Source organism: Haliotis rubra, unplaced genomic scaffold (genome assembly GCF_003918875.1).
Source record: "Haliotis rubra isolate DU_JTF1 unplaced genomic scaffold, ASM391887v1 Scf93, whole genome shotgun sequence".
Lineage (NCBI taxonomy): Eukaryota > Metazoa > Mollusca > Gastropoda > Lepetellida > Haliotidae > Haliotis > Haliotis rubra.
Genome location: NW_025767668.1, coordinates 1,886,209 through 1,909,289, shown reverse-complemented (window position 1 = coordinate 1,909,289; position 23,081 = coordinate 1,886,209). Strand labels below are relative to the sequence as shown.

At 39.4% G+C, this 23,081-nt stretch overlaps 1 protein-coding gene across 2 annotated transcripts in view; it reads right to left on the bottom strand.

Annotated features, from left to right (window-relative positions):
- LOC124264527 (ephrin-B2-like) overlaps nt 1-23,081 on the bottom strand; it is a 330,127-nt gene that overhangs the window by 4,265 nt on the left and 302,781 nt on the right. For both annotated transcript variants that reach the window (XM_046699267.1, XM_046699266.1), the window contains exons 2-3: nt 3,170-3,293; nt 2,346-2,523 (exon numbers count right to left, since the gene is read on the bottom strand). In XM_046699267.1, the coding sequence (XP_046555223.1) occupies nt 2,346-2,523; nt 3,170-3,293 (302 nt within the window). The remainder of the gene's footprint in view (nt 1-2,345; nt 2,524-3,169; nt 3,294-23,081) is intronic.

The window sequence follows — 23,081 nt, the reverse complement described above, 5'->3', positions numbered from 1 at the left end:
ATGAATGTTCCACTCAAACACTGATTCCAAGCCACCAGTCCTGGTTCTATCCCCGTAATGCTGAAGTTCAGACAGGGCAACAACAAGTAGCATCTTTCAACATCTTTTGGTATGACCAGCTACAAAATCAATCCCCCGACCTTGACCTCAGTAGCAGACGCGCTATCCGCTGGACCATGGACATGGTCTTTGTTTCAATTACAAGCTAAGTCTGCATGACATGAAACGAAACAGTGCATGAAGAGATGTAATTATCTTCTTCCCCATCTCCACCACGAACAACGGCAATGTCTAACAGACTTGATATATTGCAAGATGGCATGTTCCTCGTAGGGGATCCCAAACAGTCGGAAATCATCTTGCAAATATCCACACAGAAAAGTCAGGACATGGCTTGATCTGCTTGTGCGCATAATTTCAAATAAGTGTCTGGTGGACTGTAGTCTTCATATGTCATTACCCTCTAGTGCTTCGGAGCCATGCACCCCCTCACGACCGGAATATGTAATGTTAGGATCGGCCATTGCTAACTGACCAGACAGACAATGGCAGCAACGGCATCCCTCCATCAACAGGGTTGTCAACCACACGGACCATTCCAACATGGAATATCTATTAGAATGGTCGTCCCATATATTCTCCAGGATTTGTAGTCTCATGGTTAATGCAACACACTCGCATAAAAGAGCTTCTTGTGTAAATAAGGTCTTTCTAACATATGATTTGAAATGTCTGATTTATTCATAGAATCAAATGTACTATATCCATGCATTGCCTGGCCCGATACATACAGGCCAAGCAAGCAATACGTTTCCTTGTATGATATTAAACCATTCTGATCTTTTTGTCTTTGGGGTCTATGTCAGTTTATTGATGAAGCAAATGTGCTTTGAACACACTGATGGAGTTGTGGAGTTCTGTTTCGAATTTCTATAGGCAGTTTGATGAGATTTGAACTGTTTTGTGTCGGAACCGTATATACACAAGCCTACTCTCTTGGGGTTAGTTCTGGAGAGGCTCGGTATCCAGTAACCTATTCTCATTGTAAGAGTCAACAGAATCGGGATCTGTGACTTGCCTTATATCAGGCATCATGCCCAAGAAGTAAGCAGATTGTTTATGCTCTTAATCACACAATGTTGAGTCGTGCATTGAACTGTCTACAGTAAAATATTCTTATGTTAAGAGTCAACAAATGTTACGATCTGTGACGGGTAATTTCAGATCACCATGCCCCAAAAGTGTTCATACTATTAATCATTTGGTCTTGTCCAGACCAGATCATTCATTGACTATTGTGATAAAGCTGAGGTATTGCTGACATTTCTTATTACAGTTCACAATGACCTAAAAGTAGGAACAGTGCTTATGCTCTTAATCATGTTGAGTCTTGTCCTGGGTGTTGTTATACAAAACAACCTTAGCGCTAAGACTACCTTAAGTCAATGTAAAATATGGGAGTTATGGTCACCTTAGCGCTAAGGTTACTTTGTACAACGGCACCCAGACCTGGATTCCACTGTACAAAACAACCTTAGTGCTAAGACTAAAGTCCATGTTTAGGTATGGGAGTCACGGTCACCTTAGCGCTAAGGTTACTTTGTACAACGGCACCCAGACCTGGATTCCACTGTACAAAACAACCTTAGTGCTAAGACTAAAGTCCATGTTTAGGTATGGGAGTCACGGTCACCTTAGCGCTAAGGTTACTTTGTACAACGGCACCCAGACCTGGATTCCACTGTACAAAACAACCTTAGTGCTAAGACTAAAGTCCATGTTTAGGTATGGGAGTCACGGTCACCTTAGCGCTAAGGTTACTTTGTACAACGGCACCCAGACCTGGATTCCACTGTACAAAACAACCTTAGTGCTAAGACTAAAGTCCATGTTTAGGTATGGGAGTCACGGTCACCTTAGCGCTAAGGTTACTTTGTACAACGGCACCCAGACCTGGATTCCACTGTACAAAACAACCTTAGTGCTAAGACTAAAGTCCATGTTTAGGTATGGGAGTCACGGTCACCTTAGCGCTAAGGTTACTTTGTACAACGGCACCCAGACCTGGATTCCACTGTACAAAACAACCTTAGTGCTAAGACTAAAGTCCATGTTTAGGTATGGGAGTCACGGTCACCTTAGCGATAAGGTTACTTTGTACAACGGCACCCAGACCTGGATTCCACTGTACAAAACAACCTTAGTGCTAAGACTAAAGTCCATGTTTAGGTATGGGAGTCACGGTCACCTTAGCGCTAAGGTTACTTTGTACAATGGTACAGATCATTCACAGGCTATAGTTATATAGCTGATTGGGGTATTGAACAACATGCACCCATACTTACTTATGAAATAGTATTTCTTTCCCGGCTGGAAGTCTGGGTTGCCTGGGATTGACTGGAACTGTTTAATTAGGAGGGTGTAGAGCAAAGGGGGTCTGGCCAATGGTACAGTACACTTGATAAGCAGTTTGGCCTGGGATCTGTTGTTGATTATGCACGAATCATACTCCAATTTCCCCACCTGCAACAAACAAATCATTAACACTGTGTCACACGGTATGTTTCACTGCTGTAGGGCACCATAGCAAGAATGGCGGGATGTTTTTTGGTTGTTTAACGCCACACTCAGCAATATTCCAGCTATATGACAGCGGTCTGTAAACAATCGATCTGGACCAGACAATCCAGTGATCAACAGCATGAGCATCAATCTACACAACTGGGATACGATGACGCGTGTCAACCAAGTCAGCGAGCCTGACCACCTGAACCAGTTTGACACCTCAAGCATGGATTACTGAAGATCAATTCTAACCTAGATCTTCACTGGTCTTCATAAATTGAAAATTCCTATAAACATATCAGTGACTTAATAAAACATGTATACTGATGGATTCAGTCAATACAGTGAACAATGTTTATAATAAACATGCTTATACTAAACTGTAAATAATGTTAGTTTTTGACTTAGTCGCTTGTTGTATATTTAAGTTGAAATGTATGTAACAGTTACACTTATACTGAACCAGACCCCTGCCATATAGCTGGAATATTGCTGAGTGCGGCGTAAACCTCACTCTCTCACTCAGTGAACCAAAATTCTTGCTCCCATAGAGTTTGTTTTAACTATAGTTTACCGTATTTACAAGATAGAAATTCGTACTTACCATATATATTATATAATATTCCATTTTTGATGCATTTGTACCCGGAGCATATGTTGGGCATATGATGTCTATACTATCGCTTAACTTGATGTCGATTTCGTTGTCTCTATTACTCACTATGAACCTGAAACATACAAAAAAACATTCATAAACTCTTTGTTTAAAGTCATAGAGCTGGAACATGTACAAATACCATTTCATATTTCTAAAAGTAGCAACAAGAAAAGGAAGCCATTATGTCAATATTTGATCAAGAATATTCAACAATTTCGTATTTTCATTTTTCTTTCCCGAGTTTCCTTGCCTGATCAAAGCAAGGTGAGAAAAGCTTGGGGAAACTTTGTGACCTTTGACTTTCAGATTTCACAGCTGTTTGGGACATATTAAACGATCTCAAACAGAGATGCCAAAGCCAAGTAAACTATCCATATTAACTCGGCAAACAAGGGACACAAATATGAAACACCCTCATAACCCACGACCAGGAGCCTCTCGACCAGGAGCCTCTCGAAGCTTGAGCAACCAAATATTTATGATATCTGACAGTCCTAGCATAGTCTCATTCAAATCAATATGTTGATGTACATGTTCTTCTCCATGCCTTTAACTACCATACGCATTTTTCACATTTAATGTTTAAATGCTCCTCATAGCTCAAAGTTTCACGGATGCTTTTTAAACAAATATATTATCATTCTGTAAGGGCAATAAAACTCAGAAGACCAATTAACTTCAATGGTTCAAGAAAACAAACGGGACTATCATGCTTGCTCATTAGCGTAATTAGTGGGCAGTGCATTTTGTCTTTTTAGTTGTGAGATAATTAGGGCCTTTGTCTTCAGCAACAGCGACATTATTGTCGTATCTACTTCATGATGGCTTTCTACATGATGCAGACTTCGAGCTGCATGATCGGATAGATTTATTATCTTCATTAGCACATGTACAGCAATAGATTTCTCATCAAAGCCACATTCTCTCATTTATTGCCTCTTGCCCAACATGCCAGACAAAGACTTTTCAGTGAACAGCAAGAGCCATGGCTACCAACAAGTATAGTGTTATTGTGAGTCTAAGTTGCTGCAGATAATTCAGCAATATTTGTGTCACCCTTATCTGAATTCATTTTACGAGCAGGGTCCAATTAACAATGCTGGTTGTGTTTGGGGGACCACCCAGTTCCCTCATGATGGAACAACAAACATCCACCAGTCACACCCTCCTCTCAACTGAAGAGCACTTTGGATAACAACAAAAATATACTCAGTCTAGCCTCTTTCATGAATAGCTTAACTTTTTTAACAAAATAAATAGAAATATGGACCTTTCTAATGATTCATAAAAAATTTCCTTTTGAATTTTTTTCACACCTTTGGTGGAGTATGGATTCTGAATGTCAAGTTTGGAGCACCATTAAAGATATAGGTGTCATTTAACGCTTCCACGTTGTGGTGGTTGGATTGCAAGATAGCAGTGGCATTAAATTGGAACACAGTTGTTGGTAGATCTCTCTTCACCTTCACAAGCCACAAGATGCAGGCCAGCCTAATGGAGTGGTTGATTTTTAAAGGCCCATCCTGCTGGATTCCTGACAATAAAATGCACCTTTGCAACCTAGCACATTTTTTACCACTTTATATGGTCACCACAAAGAGCTTTGTGGTTGCATTCTAAGCTGCAAATGCACTTGCTGCTTTTAAATCTTGTTAGAAGCTGTTGTGTTTAAGGCATTAATGGACTTGGTGTGCAAATGTTTCAAGATAAACTGGTTACCAGTGCTTGTTGTCACTTAGCAACCAGAAACCTGTCAAAAGTTGAAAAGACAAAAAACACCTCAAGATTGAACAGGCCCATCTGAAAATTTGTGAAGAAAATTTGATATTTCTTCGGAAGTGTGACATAACCCTTATCATGTTTCATATGCTGGTAAGTCCACATGGAACTGCAGTCGGGAACGACCTTCGGTGACAAGGGAAGAATGAATTACAGATCTCCAGAGAAAACCCGGATGTTGGCTGCTGTGTTCTACAACACATCCTGTGGCAAGACACAGGTCCAACATGTCCTTTATATCAGGTTCTATTATCCCTACATTTGGCAGCAGTCTGCGACCCTCCGCATACCGCCACTGCCGCAGACCCAGCCTATCACCCTGACAAGCTTGCCGCCCCAAGGGGCGCTCGTTTTACACAAAACTCCCTCCGCTAGACTTTGACGCAGGCGATAAAGTCCACATGTTCAAAGGCTTCTTCCAATTGACTAGAGAATGAAACCATTCTGAGAGCACTGCCGCCAGTACGTAAAAACGGTTTGTGTAAAGAGCAATTTCTTACTCATGTTCGACACTGACGATGGTGCGCTTGTTTACCTCTCCTGTGGACTGATCCATACACACTTCTTCAATTAACAAGTTAAATGGATGTGAAGTACTGACCAGTTGTCCAAATTTAATCATTTTTCTATGACCAAAGAATAAGTGTAATGATCCTCTGTAGCTCTTCCCATTACACGCTCAAAGCAGACGGATTCCAATTCCCTTGTTTCCATGTTTCAACAAACTTTATCAATTGAGCAAATTTGATCTCTAGGTACAAAGGGGGCAATTTCATGATATTCTTCCATTTCAGTTGATATGCCATGTAAACCTACGGTCAACAAGTCCAAAAATTGGCAACAATGAGAAAGAACCCAAATGCCTCCAACAAGAACTCTGTTAGTTGTAGTATCAAAATGTTTTCTAACTAATTTCATCAACAAAATGCAAATTCTCTATTTGATCTTTCCGAAGAGTCTAAGGGCCAAATTACTGCAATTGAAAGTCAAGAGGGAAAACTGGTTAAAAAGTACGGAATCTCATTTTCCGATTTGAATCTGGTCCTAAGTGGTTGCATGCATATTCATTACGATTGCTTTTCAATCCTTTGGTCCATCCTGCAATATTGAGCTATGTCCCTGGTGTATTGCCCCTTTGTTCTTGCAAACTTCCAAATGAAATTAACTTTTGATCTGGACTCACTTAGTGCATACACAATAAACTGTGAGGTCAGAAAAAAACCAGACAAGTTCTAGCAATGATGGAACTGAAGTGCCAAGGCAACGGAAACGGTTTATGCCCTGTTTCCATCGTTTTTTTCTTTAAACTGTCCCATTAAACATTAACATGCTGTTACTGTCCATAATAAATCTCCACCAATTCCTTTTTTATTATTTCATTTTAAAGTTTCTTTTAACTCTTGGTCTTTAATGTATCACTGCTTGAGAAAACCCCATCGGCTACCTTCGGCTACATATGCACAAAGCCCCATACTGACTCATATTGAACATTCATTTAGAAACAGCCTTAGCGTTTCTCACTCTCAAATTTCCTCAAGGTAAATTCTGGATACAAGAGACAAGTAAATCTTTTTGGTATTGACAGACAAAGTTCATTTATAGCTATCCTGGGACAGGGTGCATGGTTAAAGGCAAATCACCGATAATAATTACAATGGAAAAAAGGTAATTGGAAATCTATGATGTGTTTTTGCCTGATCCTTGAATAAGATTCGTGCACAGGTTTCCGGTGGTGACAAATCGTTTCTCGACCTTTCTTGTTCGTACTGGTGGAAATGAAAAAGCCAAAAAGCCCCGAGACTTATTCCCCAACAGAGTGGTAAAATTTATCATTCAGGGGACTCTCCGGCCATATTGATTTTCCCTCATCTTCTCAACTCATCGAGAGTTAGGGGGGAATTACAAGCGTGAAAGTCGCTCAATGTGTCCACGACACAAAATGAAAGTCTTATTAATATAACCAGGCTTCGCTAAACACGGTTACAAAAAGTAACATTTTCACAAATTGTCGTGATTCAAACAGACATGGAGGGCAGCACAACTCTGTGGGTGCTACACAACCGATTTATTGAAAAATACGATTTATGTCCATCTTTGTAGCAGCTCAGTATTTTGCCCATCAGAAAATTGGCTGGTTGCTCTTGCAGGAACAAATACGACAGTCTATTCACTTTGACAAGCTTGCGAGATCACTAGTAATGCAATCTAGCACAGCCTGCTGCCTTCAATAATGTTTCCTATTATGTCATTCTAATTGTTCAGCGACTGAAGTTCTATTAGCGCCCAGTCTTATTCCAACATGACCTCGCTCTACAACCCTAAATAAAGCAACAGAGATGTGTGACCCCATGTTGTACTGGGGCACCTAATGTGTGTGTTTTACTGTTGATTGGATCACCAAAATGCCAACCCAAAATTGTTTTCATAATTTTCACGGATGAGATTTATGTCTACAGATTCAATTACAGATCCAGAATAAACCTTGACAACGGCCATCCAGTAATCATATTAGCGATACATCCCAGCCACAACATATAAAATGTGTTACATTTTCACTTCCTGGGGAAAGATTTATAATCAGTATCTGACAAATGATAATAACTGCCCATGCTGCATACACCAATTACGACTGACAACATCTCAGCTTCGTATTTCCTTTACAAGACAGAAAAACTATTGCAATAAAAAAGCATTCATAATTTTATGGTTTGGAGAGGGCTCCTGGGAATGGCAAACCACAGTGAGCCCATTAGTCCCCCACAGTACCTACAACTGTGTTTATCGAGGGCAACAGCACCTTTCCTCCTGATCTCGCACCTCCCTGGGCAGGAGCTAGAACACATCCATCTGGTAATGATTCTCCTCGATACTCTGTCTCCCCCAGCCCTGCTGTAATTACCATGGCCAATATTACCTAATGCATTTCTTAGCGCATCTACTTGCCAATTCAAAACTCATTTCAGTAACGACAGGCTAATCTCCCCTTCTGGAACTCTCCTGATGTGAAAATGCATTAGATTTGATTAAAGGCCAAGATATTATGGGCTGATGAAACCTACCCTCAAATCATCATTTTGCAATTTAGAGCCATAAACTTCACATTGCTGAGGAGTTTGGTCATGTTGATTAAAAGGCTTCAGGTGGCAGTAAATACAACAGAGCCCAAGAACTCTTCGATTCAGAACTGTGACATTGACACATGATAACTGCATACAAATGAACAGACGAAATCCCACATCTAGGAGTCCATTTTTCAAGTTTTAACTCCATAAAATCTTTTGAGACATCTGATTGTGCAAAGCATTAACAAAAGAAAACAAAGGCGTGAAAGCAATAAATGTCTTTGATCCTTCAGAAAAGGGCAATAAACAAAGACACTTCAGTAGCAGCAGCAGCTACCTCTTCCTAATGAAGATAATTAATGTAGATTTTATCAAGAGCCTCTTCAAGGCTGACAGACTCCATTTGTGCATCCCACCTCCCAATCTGGCTCAGAAGGTCTGAGGATGATCTGTGTCAGCCCCTTGGCTCCCTACGGACCATACACATGTAATCAAGTGGCTGAGCATGCTACCGGTCAGCTCAAACATCCCCTGACCTGGCCACTACCGGATACTAAGAGGTACTGGAAGATGGCCCATCTAGAAGACACAAGACAGCCTGTCTGTTAATACTACTGATTTGAAAGCACCGATACCCTTTGTTACAGCTCGGCTGAGATACTTAATTCTCCGTCCCGCCACCAAACTGCAGCAACATCACACCTCCTCATCAAAGCTAACCTGAATCCCATCTCTGATACCCAATATGAAAATGTCTACCACTGATCCGCTGAGATCTCCCCGAAAATATGCCTTTGAAGCAGAGGAACTCTGCTTGGGGAACTTGTTTAATCAGGACGTCAATTCTGCCAGGAAAGCAAGCCAACCTAGGTGCAAAATCATCCAGATACTCCACTATGCTATCCTTCAAGCAGTCACTTCACAGGACCTATCTAATTGGAAATTTAACACTTAATCAACCACGACAATGATCTGATAATGTTAATATGATACAGACTGGCTTAATTAACTGAAATATGTCAGCATGAAATTAAGAGGATGTGTATATCATTGGCGGCTGCCAACCCTGAAAACCGATTCCTATGACCTACCTTCCAAGATACAGACAGGGAGAATTAGATGCAAATCCAGCCAGATGCAAGGAAATGAGATTGCAATTGGTACTGTCTAATAGCTGACATCTCAATTGCTGAGGTTAATCCTTCTTGATCAAATCCTGTATCTAGATAACCTTGGTCTTCGCTGGAGGTCGTGTTTAATTTCACATTAACTTTTCTGGATTCTTTGACAATCTACGCAAAAGCAGACTTTATAGCATGCCAAAGTGACATTTAACCTATCTTTGAAAAACAATTATTCCATAAGAGGAAGGATTTGCAATGGGGAAAATCACCATCTTGAGTTGAAATTTCTTCCTAGTTTCTTCGCATGACAAATAGTTATTTTCGTTTATTTACACCATATGCCCTTTGTCTCATATTCTATATCTTTTGCGTGCGGAATGTAACGACCACCTTACGTCTTAGCAGTATGTTAAATCTGAAAAGCCATGCCATAATGTGTTTCAATGCGAAAATAGAAGGCCGTCAACATTTGATACGATGTTACATAAAGCCACAAGGATTGGAGGTTATGTTGTAGACCACCATGTTAATATCCTGAGTCAGACCTGCTCCTGATTATTCCAGTCATGCCATTGAACCCCTGAAGGGCTGATGAATGACCGGGCTGCATATTCCTGACCCTTCAGTGGTATTCCAACCAAAATGAAACCCCAAAATATAGGGTCCTGCTTAAAAACCCACCTCACATCACACTATCGGGGAAATAAATGATGGATATTGGAAAGATACACTTAACACTCGCTTGGGAAATCCATCCACGGCAAAGGGCAATACTTGATTGGAGGGGATTAAGGGGAGGTAATGATTGTGTCTGTCAACAAGAGACGATGATACACCACTAATAACCGACAAAGGCCCCAGTGCTATAGCTATAGATCAGCCATGTACTTGCTGAATACTTTAATTTGCCGAGTTGGTCATCAAGTTGGGAGAGAGGCAAGCTCTGCGTCTGTGTCCTCCCTGCCGTATTGTCATGTATATTCATGCTCTGAATCAGATGCGTAATGTTCAGATGGCTCTTACATGTTTACTTGTCCTCAGGGAATAAGAATAAAGATGGCTGGATATTGAACTGTGATTATGCAATGTGAATGACAATGAAAGAGCATAACTAACTTTCACAAGACCAAGTTAGCCTGCAACCATCAAGAAAGTCATCATTTATCTCAACTATGAATTACACTACAAAATATTATATTCCAGTGATACATTTATGCAAAAAGTCCCATTTTATAAGTTGATCATGTGACAAATTTGTTAAGAAACTCAATTTCTCGCATCAAATCTTTTTCAGGTTCATGTGGCACGTATAATTAGATATTTCACATATCATATAGAATAATTCCCATTTCTCTTATTCCGGAAAAAATTATTTCAACAGCATTTCCGAAATTCTATTAACATCAATGAAATAGAGCCAAGAGCGCATATGACTCATTTGTAAATATCTCTCACATACATATTCATGCGGCCTACACTAACTGTATTACGGGGTCTGCTTGAGGAGCACTTGCAGAGCTCTTCACTATTATTCAATATTCATTCAGAAAAAAAATATCGCCTTAGACTATGAGCAAACACAATTGACCCCCATCTTGACCCCCTCATCCTCATCCTCGATAAAACATATGGGCAAGGGGATACTGATAATGGCCGCTAATCTACCACCAATATCCCTCCGTGATTAGGCTCCTGGTGAGGGAAATCACGTTCCTATCTCGTCATCCTCTTTACCGACCTGTAAACATTATTTCTGTTACACTTCAGTTTGTAGATAAAGGAGGTGTACGAAACCGTGATGTCAATATTTCATTCACAAGATTTATGAAAGAGATTCTGAAAGGGTATATTTATTAAATGATTGATTTCAAGAAATGTCCTCACAACAAGTAGAATAGGTAGCAATGTTTCCCTGGGTGTGGTTGTCATGTGACCCTCGACACAATAACTCAAATGTATGAGAAAAACCTGCCAGATGAAAGGACTTTTGACTGACAGCTTCTCAACCTTGGTATAAGGTAATTCAGAAATGTACACTTGCTGTTGACCCAGTAGATCACATGGGGGCACATACTTCTTGACTCAACACATTTGTGACCCGACTAAACCACCTCTCCAAACGCTGACTACCATGACTAGAACAAGATATACCTTGATTGTGATATGGCAAATGGCAACTATGACCCTCTTGATTCGGGTTAAATGTTGTCATTTTTATACCAGCTATATCCACTCTGCCACGCTTCAACAGTACAGTTCATACCGGGGCTTATACTGTATAGAAAGGTCAGAATACCTCATAGTTACAACCTCAGAACAGAAATATACCACTATTAATTACTCCACGTTGCACCTTTTCATATAGGTGGAGTCTTAGGTCTGTTCCTGAACGTTTTTGTGCCGAGTAGCTCTTAACGTGTTCAGCTCGGAGTACACAAAGCCAAGACTTCCTTTACGTCAAGCCTTAATGGAGTGATATTGTGAGGTGAAGTAAGCCCGAGGCAACTTCCTACACTACATTAACATCATTTTAATAGCTTTATCTATCTCCAGCATCTCTGGCCTGCCACACTCAACTGGATGTGTGAAAGGCCCATCATCTTTCCGAATTACAAAATTGAATATTTCACCAAGCTCTGGTGATCATTTCGCTTCAAGCAGATGTACGGACAAATACCTTAAGTCAGAATTCAAATCCTTCTGCCGACTCATGAATATATAATTTTTATCAGTCATTCTAAATTAATCAACTGGGAAAGCAACATTTGCGCAAATTCACCATCTGTTTTTATGATCCTGGAACTGACTATAACTCGGTAATATCCCTAAATTCCTACTGAGTATTTTGTGGAATCTAAGTGAATTAACAGAAAGCTTCTTCCTCGTAAACACATCATGAGTATTAAACTAGGCTTTGGTGAAGGCTTATTAAATCTACCACCTCATCAAATCGCGAAGTCTGTCAGAATAGAGTCCCATATGACCCGAGAAAGCAGGGAGCATGTCAATTAGATTTTCTTTTTGATTCTGTCAGCAAATTATGGGTGCATTTATTGGGCGTAAGATTGGTGCCAGCTCCCCTATTCATGGTATGTATCTTCTTGATTGTCAGATGGGCATCTCTACCTCCCTTTACAATTACTTGTTGCCTAAATGATTGGCAATTTTATGTGAATATCCACGCTAGAGTCCAATCGTCTACGCTCCATAAATACAGATCTACAGGCAACAAAGAATGTCAATTCTCCGATCAATCTGGTCTTAGATCTTTCAGGTAGAATTCGATTTCACCAAGAAGGCATTCTGTCGTACATTGCAACAGCTACTTTAATCTCTCGACCGTTTCTGACGATCGAATGCATAAAAAACTCAAAGTCTTATTGACATTCCAAGCTAGCAGTCCGACTTTCCACGGCTCTATGGTCACGTTTTCAGCCAATTTTTCTGATTGATTCCTGTATCAAATCCAATCCCATGTTTCAAACACTTTCTTGATTCCACCAACGTTCACACTCATCCAACTAGAACCCAGCCTAGTCTTATTGTCTGCAACCCTGATCAATCTATACATCGCATACGCATTCCATTGAATATCGCAGCTTTCAGAGATATTGCTGCCCACTCGCGTACCTGAGGTCTTGAGAAGTGTGTCCCTCGCCTTGCAATAACATCCCAGCCAGGGGGTGTGTGAAGGACACATGTTTGGGGGTATTGTTACACTAACAAGACACCAAGTCTGGACAGATGTATACATCAGAAGTCTAATAACACTGCCGCCAAATACTCTCAGACTTCCCCAGACATCATCCTTCCTTCAGGTCAGGTCTAGAGCCGTTGTTGATGGTTATGTACCCCCTGTCCCTGATCTTCAAGTGTTTTGTTACTGTGGTTTTCCCTAATGAAACCTGTCATCGCTGGAATAACCTTAGCACCCAAGTGAAACTGAGTGAAACTGCGTGAAACATTAGCTAGAGTGGAAGCCCGCTTATCAATACACTCTTTCAGACATAAATCGTCATCTCCCTGCACTGATTTTACAAAGTGGTTCATTATTTTTACTTGATTATACCAACATATAAATCTCAAATGATTTCTAAATATACAAATTTCCTTTTAAATTACTTGAAAATATCAGCTCTCTTTAAAACTTTGCAATCATTTTTCAAAAGTATCATTACCACAAATCATGCCTTGGGGAAATGCAATGTGCAGTGAAATGTACAAGAAAGTAGAATAAATGAATAAAATGTATATTTCTATATATTCAGTGACTCAAAACTCACACCATCTGTGAATTGTTTATACTGGCAATGTTAACTTTGTTGATGATTTGTGGACAAAATTCGCCAGATCCAAACATCAATCATCCCAACTGGGGTAATTTTGACACAGATTGAAACCACACTTCAGTACATGAAAAGACAAGATGTATAATGAAAGTTTTGCCAATTCACAGTATTGCTGCCAAACAAACTCTGACATGCCCAGTGAAAAGACACTTTGACAAGAAACAAGCGGACCCAACCTAGGGAAGGAAGCCGTTTTTTATTTCTATTCCAAACTTCAAAGAATAACACCCTAGCTCCTTGACACTAGGTTGATAGATTTGTCAATAATTCTCTTCTCAGCTCTGGCAAGTCCCAATAAATCAAAACCTCAATATCACTTCCCGTAATATCCAATCCTTGGCAATTTACACACACAAAATAACTGAAAGCAACTCTCCACCATTGACACCGGAAGAAAGTTATTTTTTTTCGCGAATACCTGCTTGTGCCGATCTATCACGACTTTGTGTCCCTCTACAACCCTCTGTGCCTTGCTTGCTTAAATTTGAAAGTGCAATTTTTCTCTCCTTATAGTCTCTTCAAACTAAATATTTGCATTCTCGGGATAACTTTTGCGCACGCTCTTTTGCTCATGCCAAACGCTCCAAGTCTCCAATGCGATCGTGAATTCTGCCCTTCTGAAGATCCAGTGTAGAGTTCAACAGATTTTCTCATCACAGCCATTTCCTAACGATCAATCATGATTTTTTCCATATTGATGTAAGGCTATTTTCTCCTAATGACTGCGATTTTGCGATAATAATTGGTGTGCTCTTAACATGATTAATGAAAAAGAAACAAGCTGACTCGAGTTGCTCTCAACTAGACTCCATATTCTTACGCAGGTTCAATGTCAAGGTGAACACTATTAATAGACTGAGAATAATCCATTAAATTTCAATCTTTTCCATCCATCCCTGAGTGGTCCGTGGTCCTCCGCACATCAGGTGTAGCACATCAGGTGTATCTTAACCGCGAGTTCAAGCGACAGGAACAAACCGCAAATGTATGCTTCCTTACACCTAAACTTGATAAACAATGAAACTCTAATCTTCTAAATGTGTGTGGCCAAAAGCCTATTCAACTAATCACCCACGCAAATCAACAACATAAAACCAGCCCACAATTCTCGAGACACTTTTAAAGCATGACAAATCAATGGAACCCTAATAAACTTCAGCAGTCCAGGATCTCACAAAAGTGGGAATCTTTTATTGGAAACTGTTAGCAGTCACTGTCAGTGTCAAGCGTCAGTGTCTAATTACCCATGTTGGACACCGGTCACTTGCACCCCATTGGACCACCGCCACTTGGGGCCTAGACAAACACATAACACAAACTGCAGATTGACTAAACACTCTAACAGGTGCCCTAAAACCTCAACTTTGCATGCCAAAGGGATTGGAATTGGAAGTAAATGCAATGCTTTGTAAATCAACACACAGATTAGAGACGACTTCGTGACCGATGCTCATATTTTCAACCTGGTGGCGGACCAGTAAACACATACAAGACAATCAAGGAGACTTTGATTATTCTGCAACAATAACTGGTCACTCGATTTCCTTCTCTGATGACACGACCAGTCGCTGGTCAAGCATCATCTGAACTGACCGGTAACCTTTGATATAATGAGGGTCTATACAAATGGGGACTTGACAGCATAATGTTGTTCGTTTCACCTTCAAAACTGTCAGACAAATGGACTGAAACAGAACCTTATTATACCTGACCACATATTGTGAAAACTCCAATAATCTTGACCACAGCATTTGACCAAAGATATTAAGAATCAAACAGAAAGTTTGTACTTTTTAGTTTGACCAACCCCCCAGGTAGGGGTCCTCGTCCAAAGCCTGTCCACTACTTGCCATCTGTTGAGCCTCGGCATGTGTCCGTCCACATCACACCTGCCTCAGGAGTACTCAGTTTGTCATTAATCAACACAAGCCTCTTAAATGCAACTTGCCATGGCCTAGATCCTCCCCCAACAGAAAATACCCTCACACCCTTCCCAACAAACTGTCAAAGTTCAACCAGGCCTAAAAACTGTTGTGATCTTGAAACTTTATAAATCTCATTCTCATATTGATTGTCAGACTTTCCGACAAAGTTGAAGAGCGAATTCAAAAAGTGAGATCTAGAAATGTGTTCTCTCAGTTCTGACGATAAAATAAACGATTCTCAAACTTTGTATTGATTGTCTCCTATGGGTTGGGGAAGATTATCGTTTAAATCATTCAGCAAAAATCTCCAGACTTGAATTCCGATGGGATCCAGAATTTGATGTGTTAATTCACCAGCAATGATTTGTTAAAATGCTGTTTCAAAAACAAAACAAATGAGTTCCGACTTGACACACATGATGCACAAGTTCAACGCTAGATACATCAAAATGAAACATTGCCATTTACATCTTGAAACATGGTAAATTCTCAAATGGAATCGGACATGAAATATATTGTTGTGATTGATGTAAAATTTAATCCTCGAAATCCCACACAAAATTCGCTTCGTGAAATTGACACGAAAAGCATGATCAATAGAAAGAACACTTTACTGTGAGTGCCAGGAGAGTGTTACGCAGTGCAAAATGAACGTGATGCCAACGTGAGATGTTGTCCCATCTAAGCACTGCTGTCGCAGCTGATCAGCTGAAGCAAGTTTACACATTAGCAAAATAAAAGTTTGCAATTTGTCTGACTCTCACTGAAAGAATTTCACTAAAAAGCACTCAATTCCCATACAGGACCATAGCAATTGATGAACCCTTTTAACCAGGTCCTATCAGATTATTTCATCTCCTGTTTAACACAGGCAACAGACTCGCACTGCTACGAGCAAGTAAAATGCATGCCAGTCACGAGCAGTTGGGACTCCATCTTCTCTAGTCACCTGGCTTAAAGTCGTGAAAAGCTGTTTGTTGATTATGTCAAAGTTCCCCAAATGAAGTCATATGCCTTTTATATGCCCCAACCTTCTATCACTCAGGCTTTGTATGGCAATGGTATTCGTGTTGTCAGTTTTATATCGTGTTGACAGCAGTTTAATCTTCCATATTTCATCCCGTAATCTCTTATGTGCATATTTATTTTGTTACTTAACTCTCAGTCACTGTCTACACAAAAAATTAATTGTCGCTGAAGTTTGTAAATTTTATGATGCCTTTAACGCAACAGCTGAGAACGATTACCAAAACAAGCAAGCCAATAATAATTTGCCAACTTTTCTTTTATCGCTTTTTTCATCAGGTTCATCAGCAAAAGTATAATGTTTAGTTCTCATGCAATAACTGAGCATATTTTATGACGTTCCTGTCATTTATTCACTATTTAAGTTCATAATTATTGTTCCCAAGATGTAAACAATCAAAATAAATCAGAAAACAAATTAAGCAGCTTTCACAACAAGGATGTTCCCAATCAATCAGGTAATAACAGCAAGTTCTCTATCCCGAGTCGGAATCTACCATGAACACACACGAGATATCCTTTCACCTGCTTCGCTATTTCCGTCACATCTAGCCAAACATTTTTACTACAGAGGCCATGAAAATGAGCTGTGAAACTGTTTTTAAAGAGTTCCTTGCTCATAAATTAGGTATGCATTTCAAAAGGGTTCTATATGGGTCAACTTGTTGGGAAAAACAAATTATGAAAAAACACTTTCTCCCAAGACAGCTTTCCCTCATCAATCAACTGCAAGACAAATTTGTGAAAGCACCTCGAAATGACGAACTTTGCAAAGTATGTTTTCTTCATTTCTCAAGATATCTCGATGCAATTTCTCATAACTTTTTTTGTCATTTTCGTTCGTGCCCATGCAGATTACATGGAGTAACATAGATTTCTTTCCTGAAGAGCTCAGTCACAAGAATTCAGCTTAAACCTAAAATTTAATCCAATACCTGTCACTCATGCAAATCAATAACACTGCCAAGCAATATTCAACACTATTTTAAAAGCATTTTTCTTTGAAAATTCAATTGCTACAAACCATAGAAAAATGGCACAGTTATATGAATTAAAGGACATTGAAACTAATAAAGCTGTAGGGCCATTACAAAATGTTTCTATGGCAAACAGAAAAGTCAATAAGAAAAACATTATTGCCATACAAATATTATCACTCACTTATTCCTATTGTTCAAAGTGTCCCGTAGATCAGGACAAAATCCCTGTGATAGCAAAACAACAAAGGCTGCAGTTTCGAGTATTAACAAGGAAAAGACCTTCCAGTGATGGTAATTTTTCCTTTGTTGAGTGATCTCTCACTTTATATGTCTTTATTCACTATCAACGTGTTTTATCAGGAACCAAAGCCGATTTCTTCTTTTCAATATCACAATAAGCTTTCCAGCTCCTTCCATGTCGTTGGGAGTCTTTCAAGAGCAAATCAAACGAAACTATGTGATTCCGTTTAGAATAGGTACATGCCCTGGTCACATATAAAAATATAACTACAAACACAGCCTGAACCACTCTGTTTGACTATGTTGAGAATATGAAAGCAAATCTGTGAATGCACATCTCGATCTGTTTGTCCTGTCATTCAAGCCTACTCCAAAACATCAAACATATCGCGGAAAATTGAGGTCACATGGTCATCGAAATGTACGACCAGAAATTGACGCCCTGTCTGAGATGCCTGCCAGAGAAAAGAGCAGGAGTGCATCTCGACTGCACCCACCGATTGATTGTGAACACTGTTTGCAGTGTGAACATTTTCCAGCGTCCCATGCCTCTCTAAATTAATCATGATTTCTATCTGTGCCAATAAATTGACCGCTCCCCTGATAGAGAAGGAAACACGCATATTGGGAGTCATTGAACACTGTCTAATGGATTGGTGATGTTGCTACATACAGCTGCATGGAGCAGGGAAATATGCCATCGCGGCATGACCTCAGCAGCCCCGGCCAATTTCAAACAGGTCCTCATCAAATGCAGAAGATTGCGATCACAATTGCTCTGACTTTTTACATCAATTTCATTCCTCAATAAAAAACAGGGCCGAGCAATTTCCATCGTTTTTCCGGCCCACCATTGATGAGACGTAACCAATAATTTCTCATCTGGTATTTCAACAGTTGTCAGATATCATATGTGAACTGAATACAGATTTCGGATTGTGACTGATGGCGAAAGACATCAGCTTAAATGAAATGTACGAATCTCAGCTGTGCTATGAACATGACTCACTGCACTGTCGGAATTTACTAATAACATTTATCACACTAATTCATTGAAGTCATATCAAAGGAGTTTGCCCTGAAATGGGATAATCTCTGAGGGATTACCATTAATCTCTTGCTCAAAGTCATTAATCTGCAAATGTAACATGTATGAACTGAAATCAATTACAGTGCAAGAGCCAAAGGACAGAATGTAACATATCCAAATACATTGTATGAAATGTACACAACGACCTCAAGCAATATTTCATCTCCAAACTGTTTCAGTACTTTTACGATATGTACAATCTATTTAACGATGTCAATTAGAAACAACTGCAGAATCCGATCACTTCAGGGATAGATAAGAAAACCTACTTCAAATCATCTCACCCAGAAAATGTTTGGGAAACAATTAAACATAAAAACACTTTGAAAATTATTACGGTAGGATTAATAAGCCATTAGATTGTAACCTCAGTCCAAAATGTATTAAATCTTGTCACAAATAATGCAGAAAATTTCCTGGTCTGTTGCATGTAATCTAATAGTAGACTTGATATGCCATTAAAGAATCTCTGGCCACAAAAGAGCAATGTTTCTCAAAGCGAAATAATATCACTTTCTTTGTATTACCATAAAATGTATTCATTACACCTTATCACTCAAAAATTCCTAAATTTACAAATCACACAATGGTTTCCCCTATCAGTTAATGACATTAGTAATGTCCTGACATTTGAAGCCTATTAAGAAGGTTACTACTAGATGTAAATAATGAAAGGAAACTAGCGAGTTGTAAATATCAATATGTGTTATTATCGAAATGTAGAGCTTTGTGTAATGCATCCGTGTGAGGTACTGGTTGAAAGAAACATATGGTTGAGGGTGTAAGTTACAAAAAGTTGAGATTGAGTGAAATAGGCATGCAATAGAGAGGCATATTTGGTTGTATTATTGCCAAAATGTGAAGACCTCTAATGAAATGGGTATGAATCATATTTAACAGCAAGTGGCAGATTGGCATGCTGGGCCATGCAGTCCAAATGCAGAACAAGTGTTCGCTGGGAACGACATCTCAGTCATTATTAACGCTTCATCTCAGAAAAAATATAGATCGCTGAAATTGACGTAAAACTTGTAAAATCAGTTGGACAAAAAATATGATTTTCTTGTCAAGACATTCCAGAGAATATATCTTTTCAAAAGATTTATTATACATTTGAGTAATGACAGCATGTTTTAAAACTGATAATAAATATTGATTCATTTTAGGTTGAATTTAAGACTGTTTCATTAAAATTCACTATTTCAGAACTGGTTACTAACAATAACTGTTTATTTATGATATTGACTAAAATTTAGTAATGACACTGACGCGAGATGCAACAAAATCATTTTTTTCGAAAAGACAAATTGTTCCTGTTTAGTATGAAATGGAATACAAAGATTTAGTAACCAGATAGTCTGACAACATTGTGAACAAAGACCTGAAGTCAACGGAGAACCTCTCCAAATTGGAAGAGTCAACAGACAACGTGCTGAAATCGGAACTCTCTGCAATCTGCAGGAATTTAATCTGTGGTGTGTGTGGTGAAAGTCCCAAGTTTACTCTCTTCTTCCAATGAATGAGGAATCAAATCATGCACGAGTCATCGTTGCATGTTGCATGCGGTTGTGTCGCGTTCTGTACTTCTATCAAGATCGGTGCCGCGGTCAACCCAGGAACTAATAAACATCAGAGCTCTCAAGACAGAGCTAAGGACGTCCCAACTTAATCATATAATACTGAGCATACATAGAAATCATAATCACCTGATTTAATCAGTCTGATAGAAATCATGCCTAAAAAATATTCCTTTTTGAAAAGTTTGCGAGTTTGGGAATATGGATACTTTGTATTACACAACTGATTACAATCAAACGTGGGACAATAATGTGATAACACTGCACCCCCACGGAGCCTATATCATGAAAACTGCTCTCCAACAACCTAAAATGACTGCGAGACATGCAATTTATCAATACTTCTACCTACAGGGGGGACAACAATTATGAAATTAACAAGCAATAGACATGGGTTTACAGTGAAATCAATAGCATCATGCAATGTACAACATGACGACATGCAGGCAATAAACACTCAAATAGACATTACAAAGACCACAAGAAGGCGAAATAGGTGTCGATAATTGGACATAATGTTTAAAATGAACTGTTTGAGAAATGCCTTGAATGTTTTGAGATATACCTAAACAACAATGTGAAACATGCCAATTGCGGAAGATATAAACAAGCATGTCTGGAATTCTTGGCAACAGATTAAAGACTTGCAGATGTCAATTGTTTGATCATTTGGTCCAGACATCTGTACTGAAAAACTTGTGCTGAAAAGTCACATGTCGATACAGGAATGAAATTCCCATGGCTCCAACCCCTGTCTCTAATATGCAGCTAAGCCCTATGTCTTTGGCATACAATACAGTCCATTGAGAAAAGCTCCCGTTTTTCAACACACAAAGTTCTTCAAAAGGCCAGGCTGGACCGATTACTCAAGGCACACAGAAACGTTCAGCTGAGCCAAATAAAGTCGAAACACCTCCCCAAATTAGCCACAACAGGCCAGACCTTAAACAACTCACTCATAACACCAGTAGGAATCTGGTCTCCTTGTTCGAAATTTGTCCAAATGCAGCTGCGATATTGGGGACAAAAGACTAGTATATGAAAGAAGCCAAGATTGTACAGCTGATTTTTATGCATACATTGATAAAAGGATCAGAAATTATTTGTTTATTATCCCAATCAGACAAAGACTCTGACTGCTTGATGAATGAGGAGCACCTTTTGATATTCCTTTTCATTAAATGATAGGATCTGAGACCAGCATTGTCTTATAAGTCCTTTTTGAAGAATGCTGTATATTTCATCAGTGTTGTCTACGTTTTCATGGCATTCCGTCCAGTAGACGAAATCCCAGACAGTAGATGAAGTTTCTCCTTTATAACATTCACGGGCTAATCTTAGTGAATGATTGCATGGTGCATCAAACACTTCATGTGAATGATTATCTTGCATAAAGCCTTGTCACTAGCTTCACAACAAAAGCTTGTCGGCACATAAAAGGACTGGATTTGATCTGAATTATGACTTGAGCTAGTTTTCATTCAGAGAAAGAATGACAATATGAATAATAGAGGAACACTGCCTTAGGGAACTGCACACAGGCCTGTAGCCATGTGAGAGTATTCTCGACCTGCGTCTAATGACAAGAAAAGATGACCTGGTATGTGAAGTTAACACAAGGAGAATTTGTTAATTGCTGCACTAAATCGATGGGTTTTCCGCTGAAATGCTCGCCTGGAAAAAAGTTGACAGATTCTCATTGAGTTTACGCAAGCCGAGTGATTTGAAAAGCAGTTTTGGTCGACCCAAGTCACAAAAACGACATTGGCCTTTCCAAAATCCAAACCCATTTGGTGCCGCAAGCTCATCCATTGCATTTTCGTAGATCAATGGCGAAATTTTTGGAACCCACCAATGACACTTTCCGTCCTGGCTGAAACTAAATAGTGAGGACATTTCATCACCTGGATGGTGTTTTGATAAAGAACCTGGCGTGCCCAGCGCACAAATCCATTTACCGAGACTTAGGAGCAACGATTCTCCATGTTTAGTTTCCATGACGACCAATAACCAGCAATGGAACATCGCAATTAGGGTGTCGTTTCTACACCTTCCGGCATCACACCCTACCAGCAGCTATTAAAGTCTTTTTCACAAAAATCCTGGATTAATTTTAGCGTTATCGGTGCAAACATTGAAAACAAAGTAATGTAACCTTCGGCAAAAACTCTCAAAGACTCACAGACATGTTTTTTGTCTTGTGGCCCGCAGCCAAACAAGCACAATATAGAGCATGATAATTGTCAGGAGACCGATCAATTGATCACATCATTTTTCTCGCCAAATGTTTGAATTTCTTTTGTCTGCGGAGAAGAATACATGCTCATGCTATTTTTGTATACATAACCACTGTCACATTGTTATGCATGATGTTATTTTATAGAGCTTCGTTCGTGGTAAGAAAAAACATTCCTCTATTCAGAGTCATTACAAAATAATGGCATTGCTATAATAATGGCATTGGATTGCAGATGAAATGTACATCAAAGATGTAAATTTCCGTTTTGTCAATTTCAGCTCTGCTTGAAATGTACACTGACAGATGGGCTATGTATGAGAACTAAAAACCCAGTCCCCAGTCCGACATGGATCACTGTTTTCTTTAATTTCGCTGAAAAGAAGTCATGAAAGTAAGGCATTCTTTGAAAGTGATCGCTGCTATCTACATAATTACCCTTCTGAAGTGAGCGTCTGTATCACCCACCA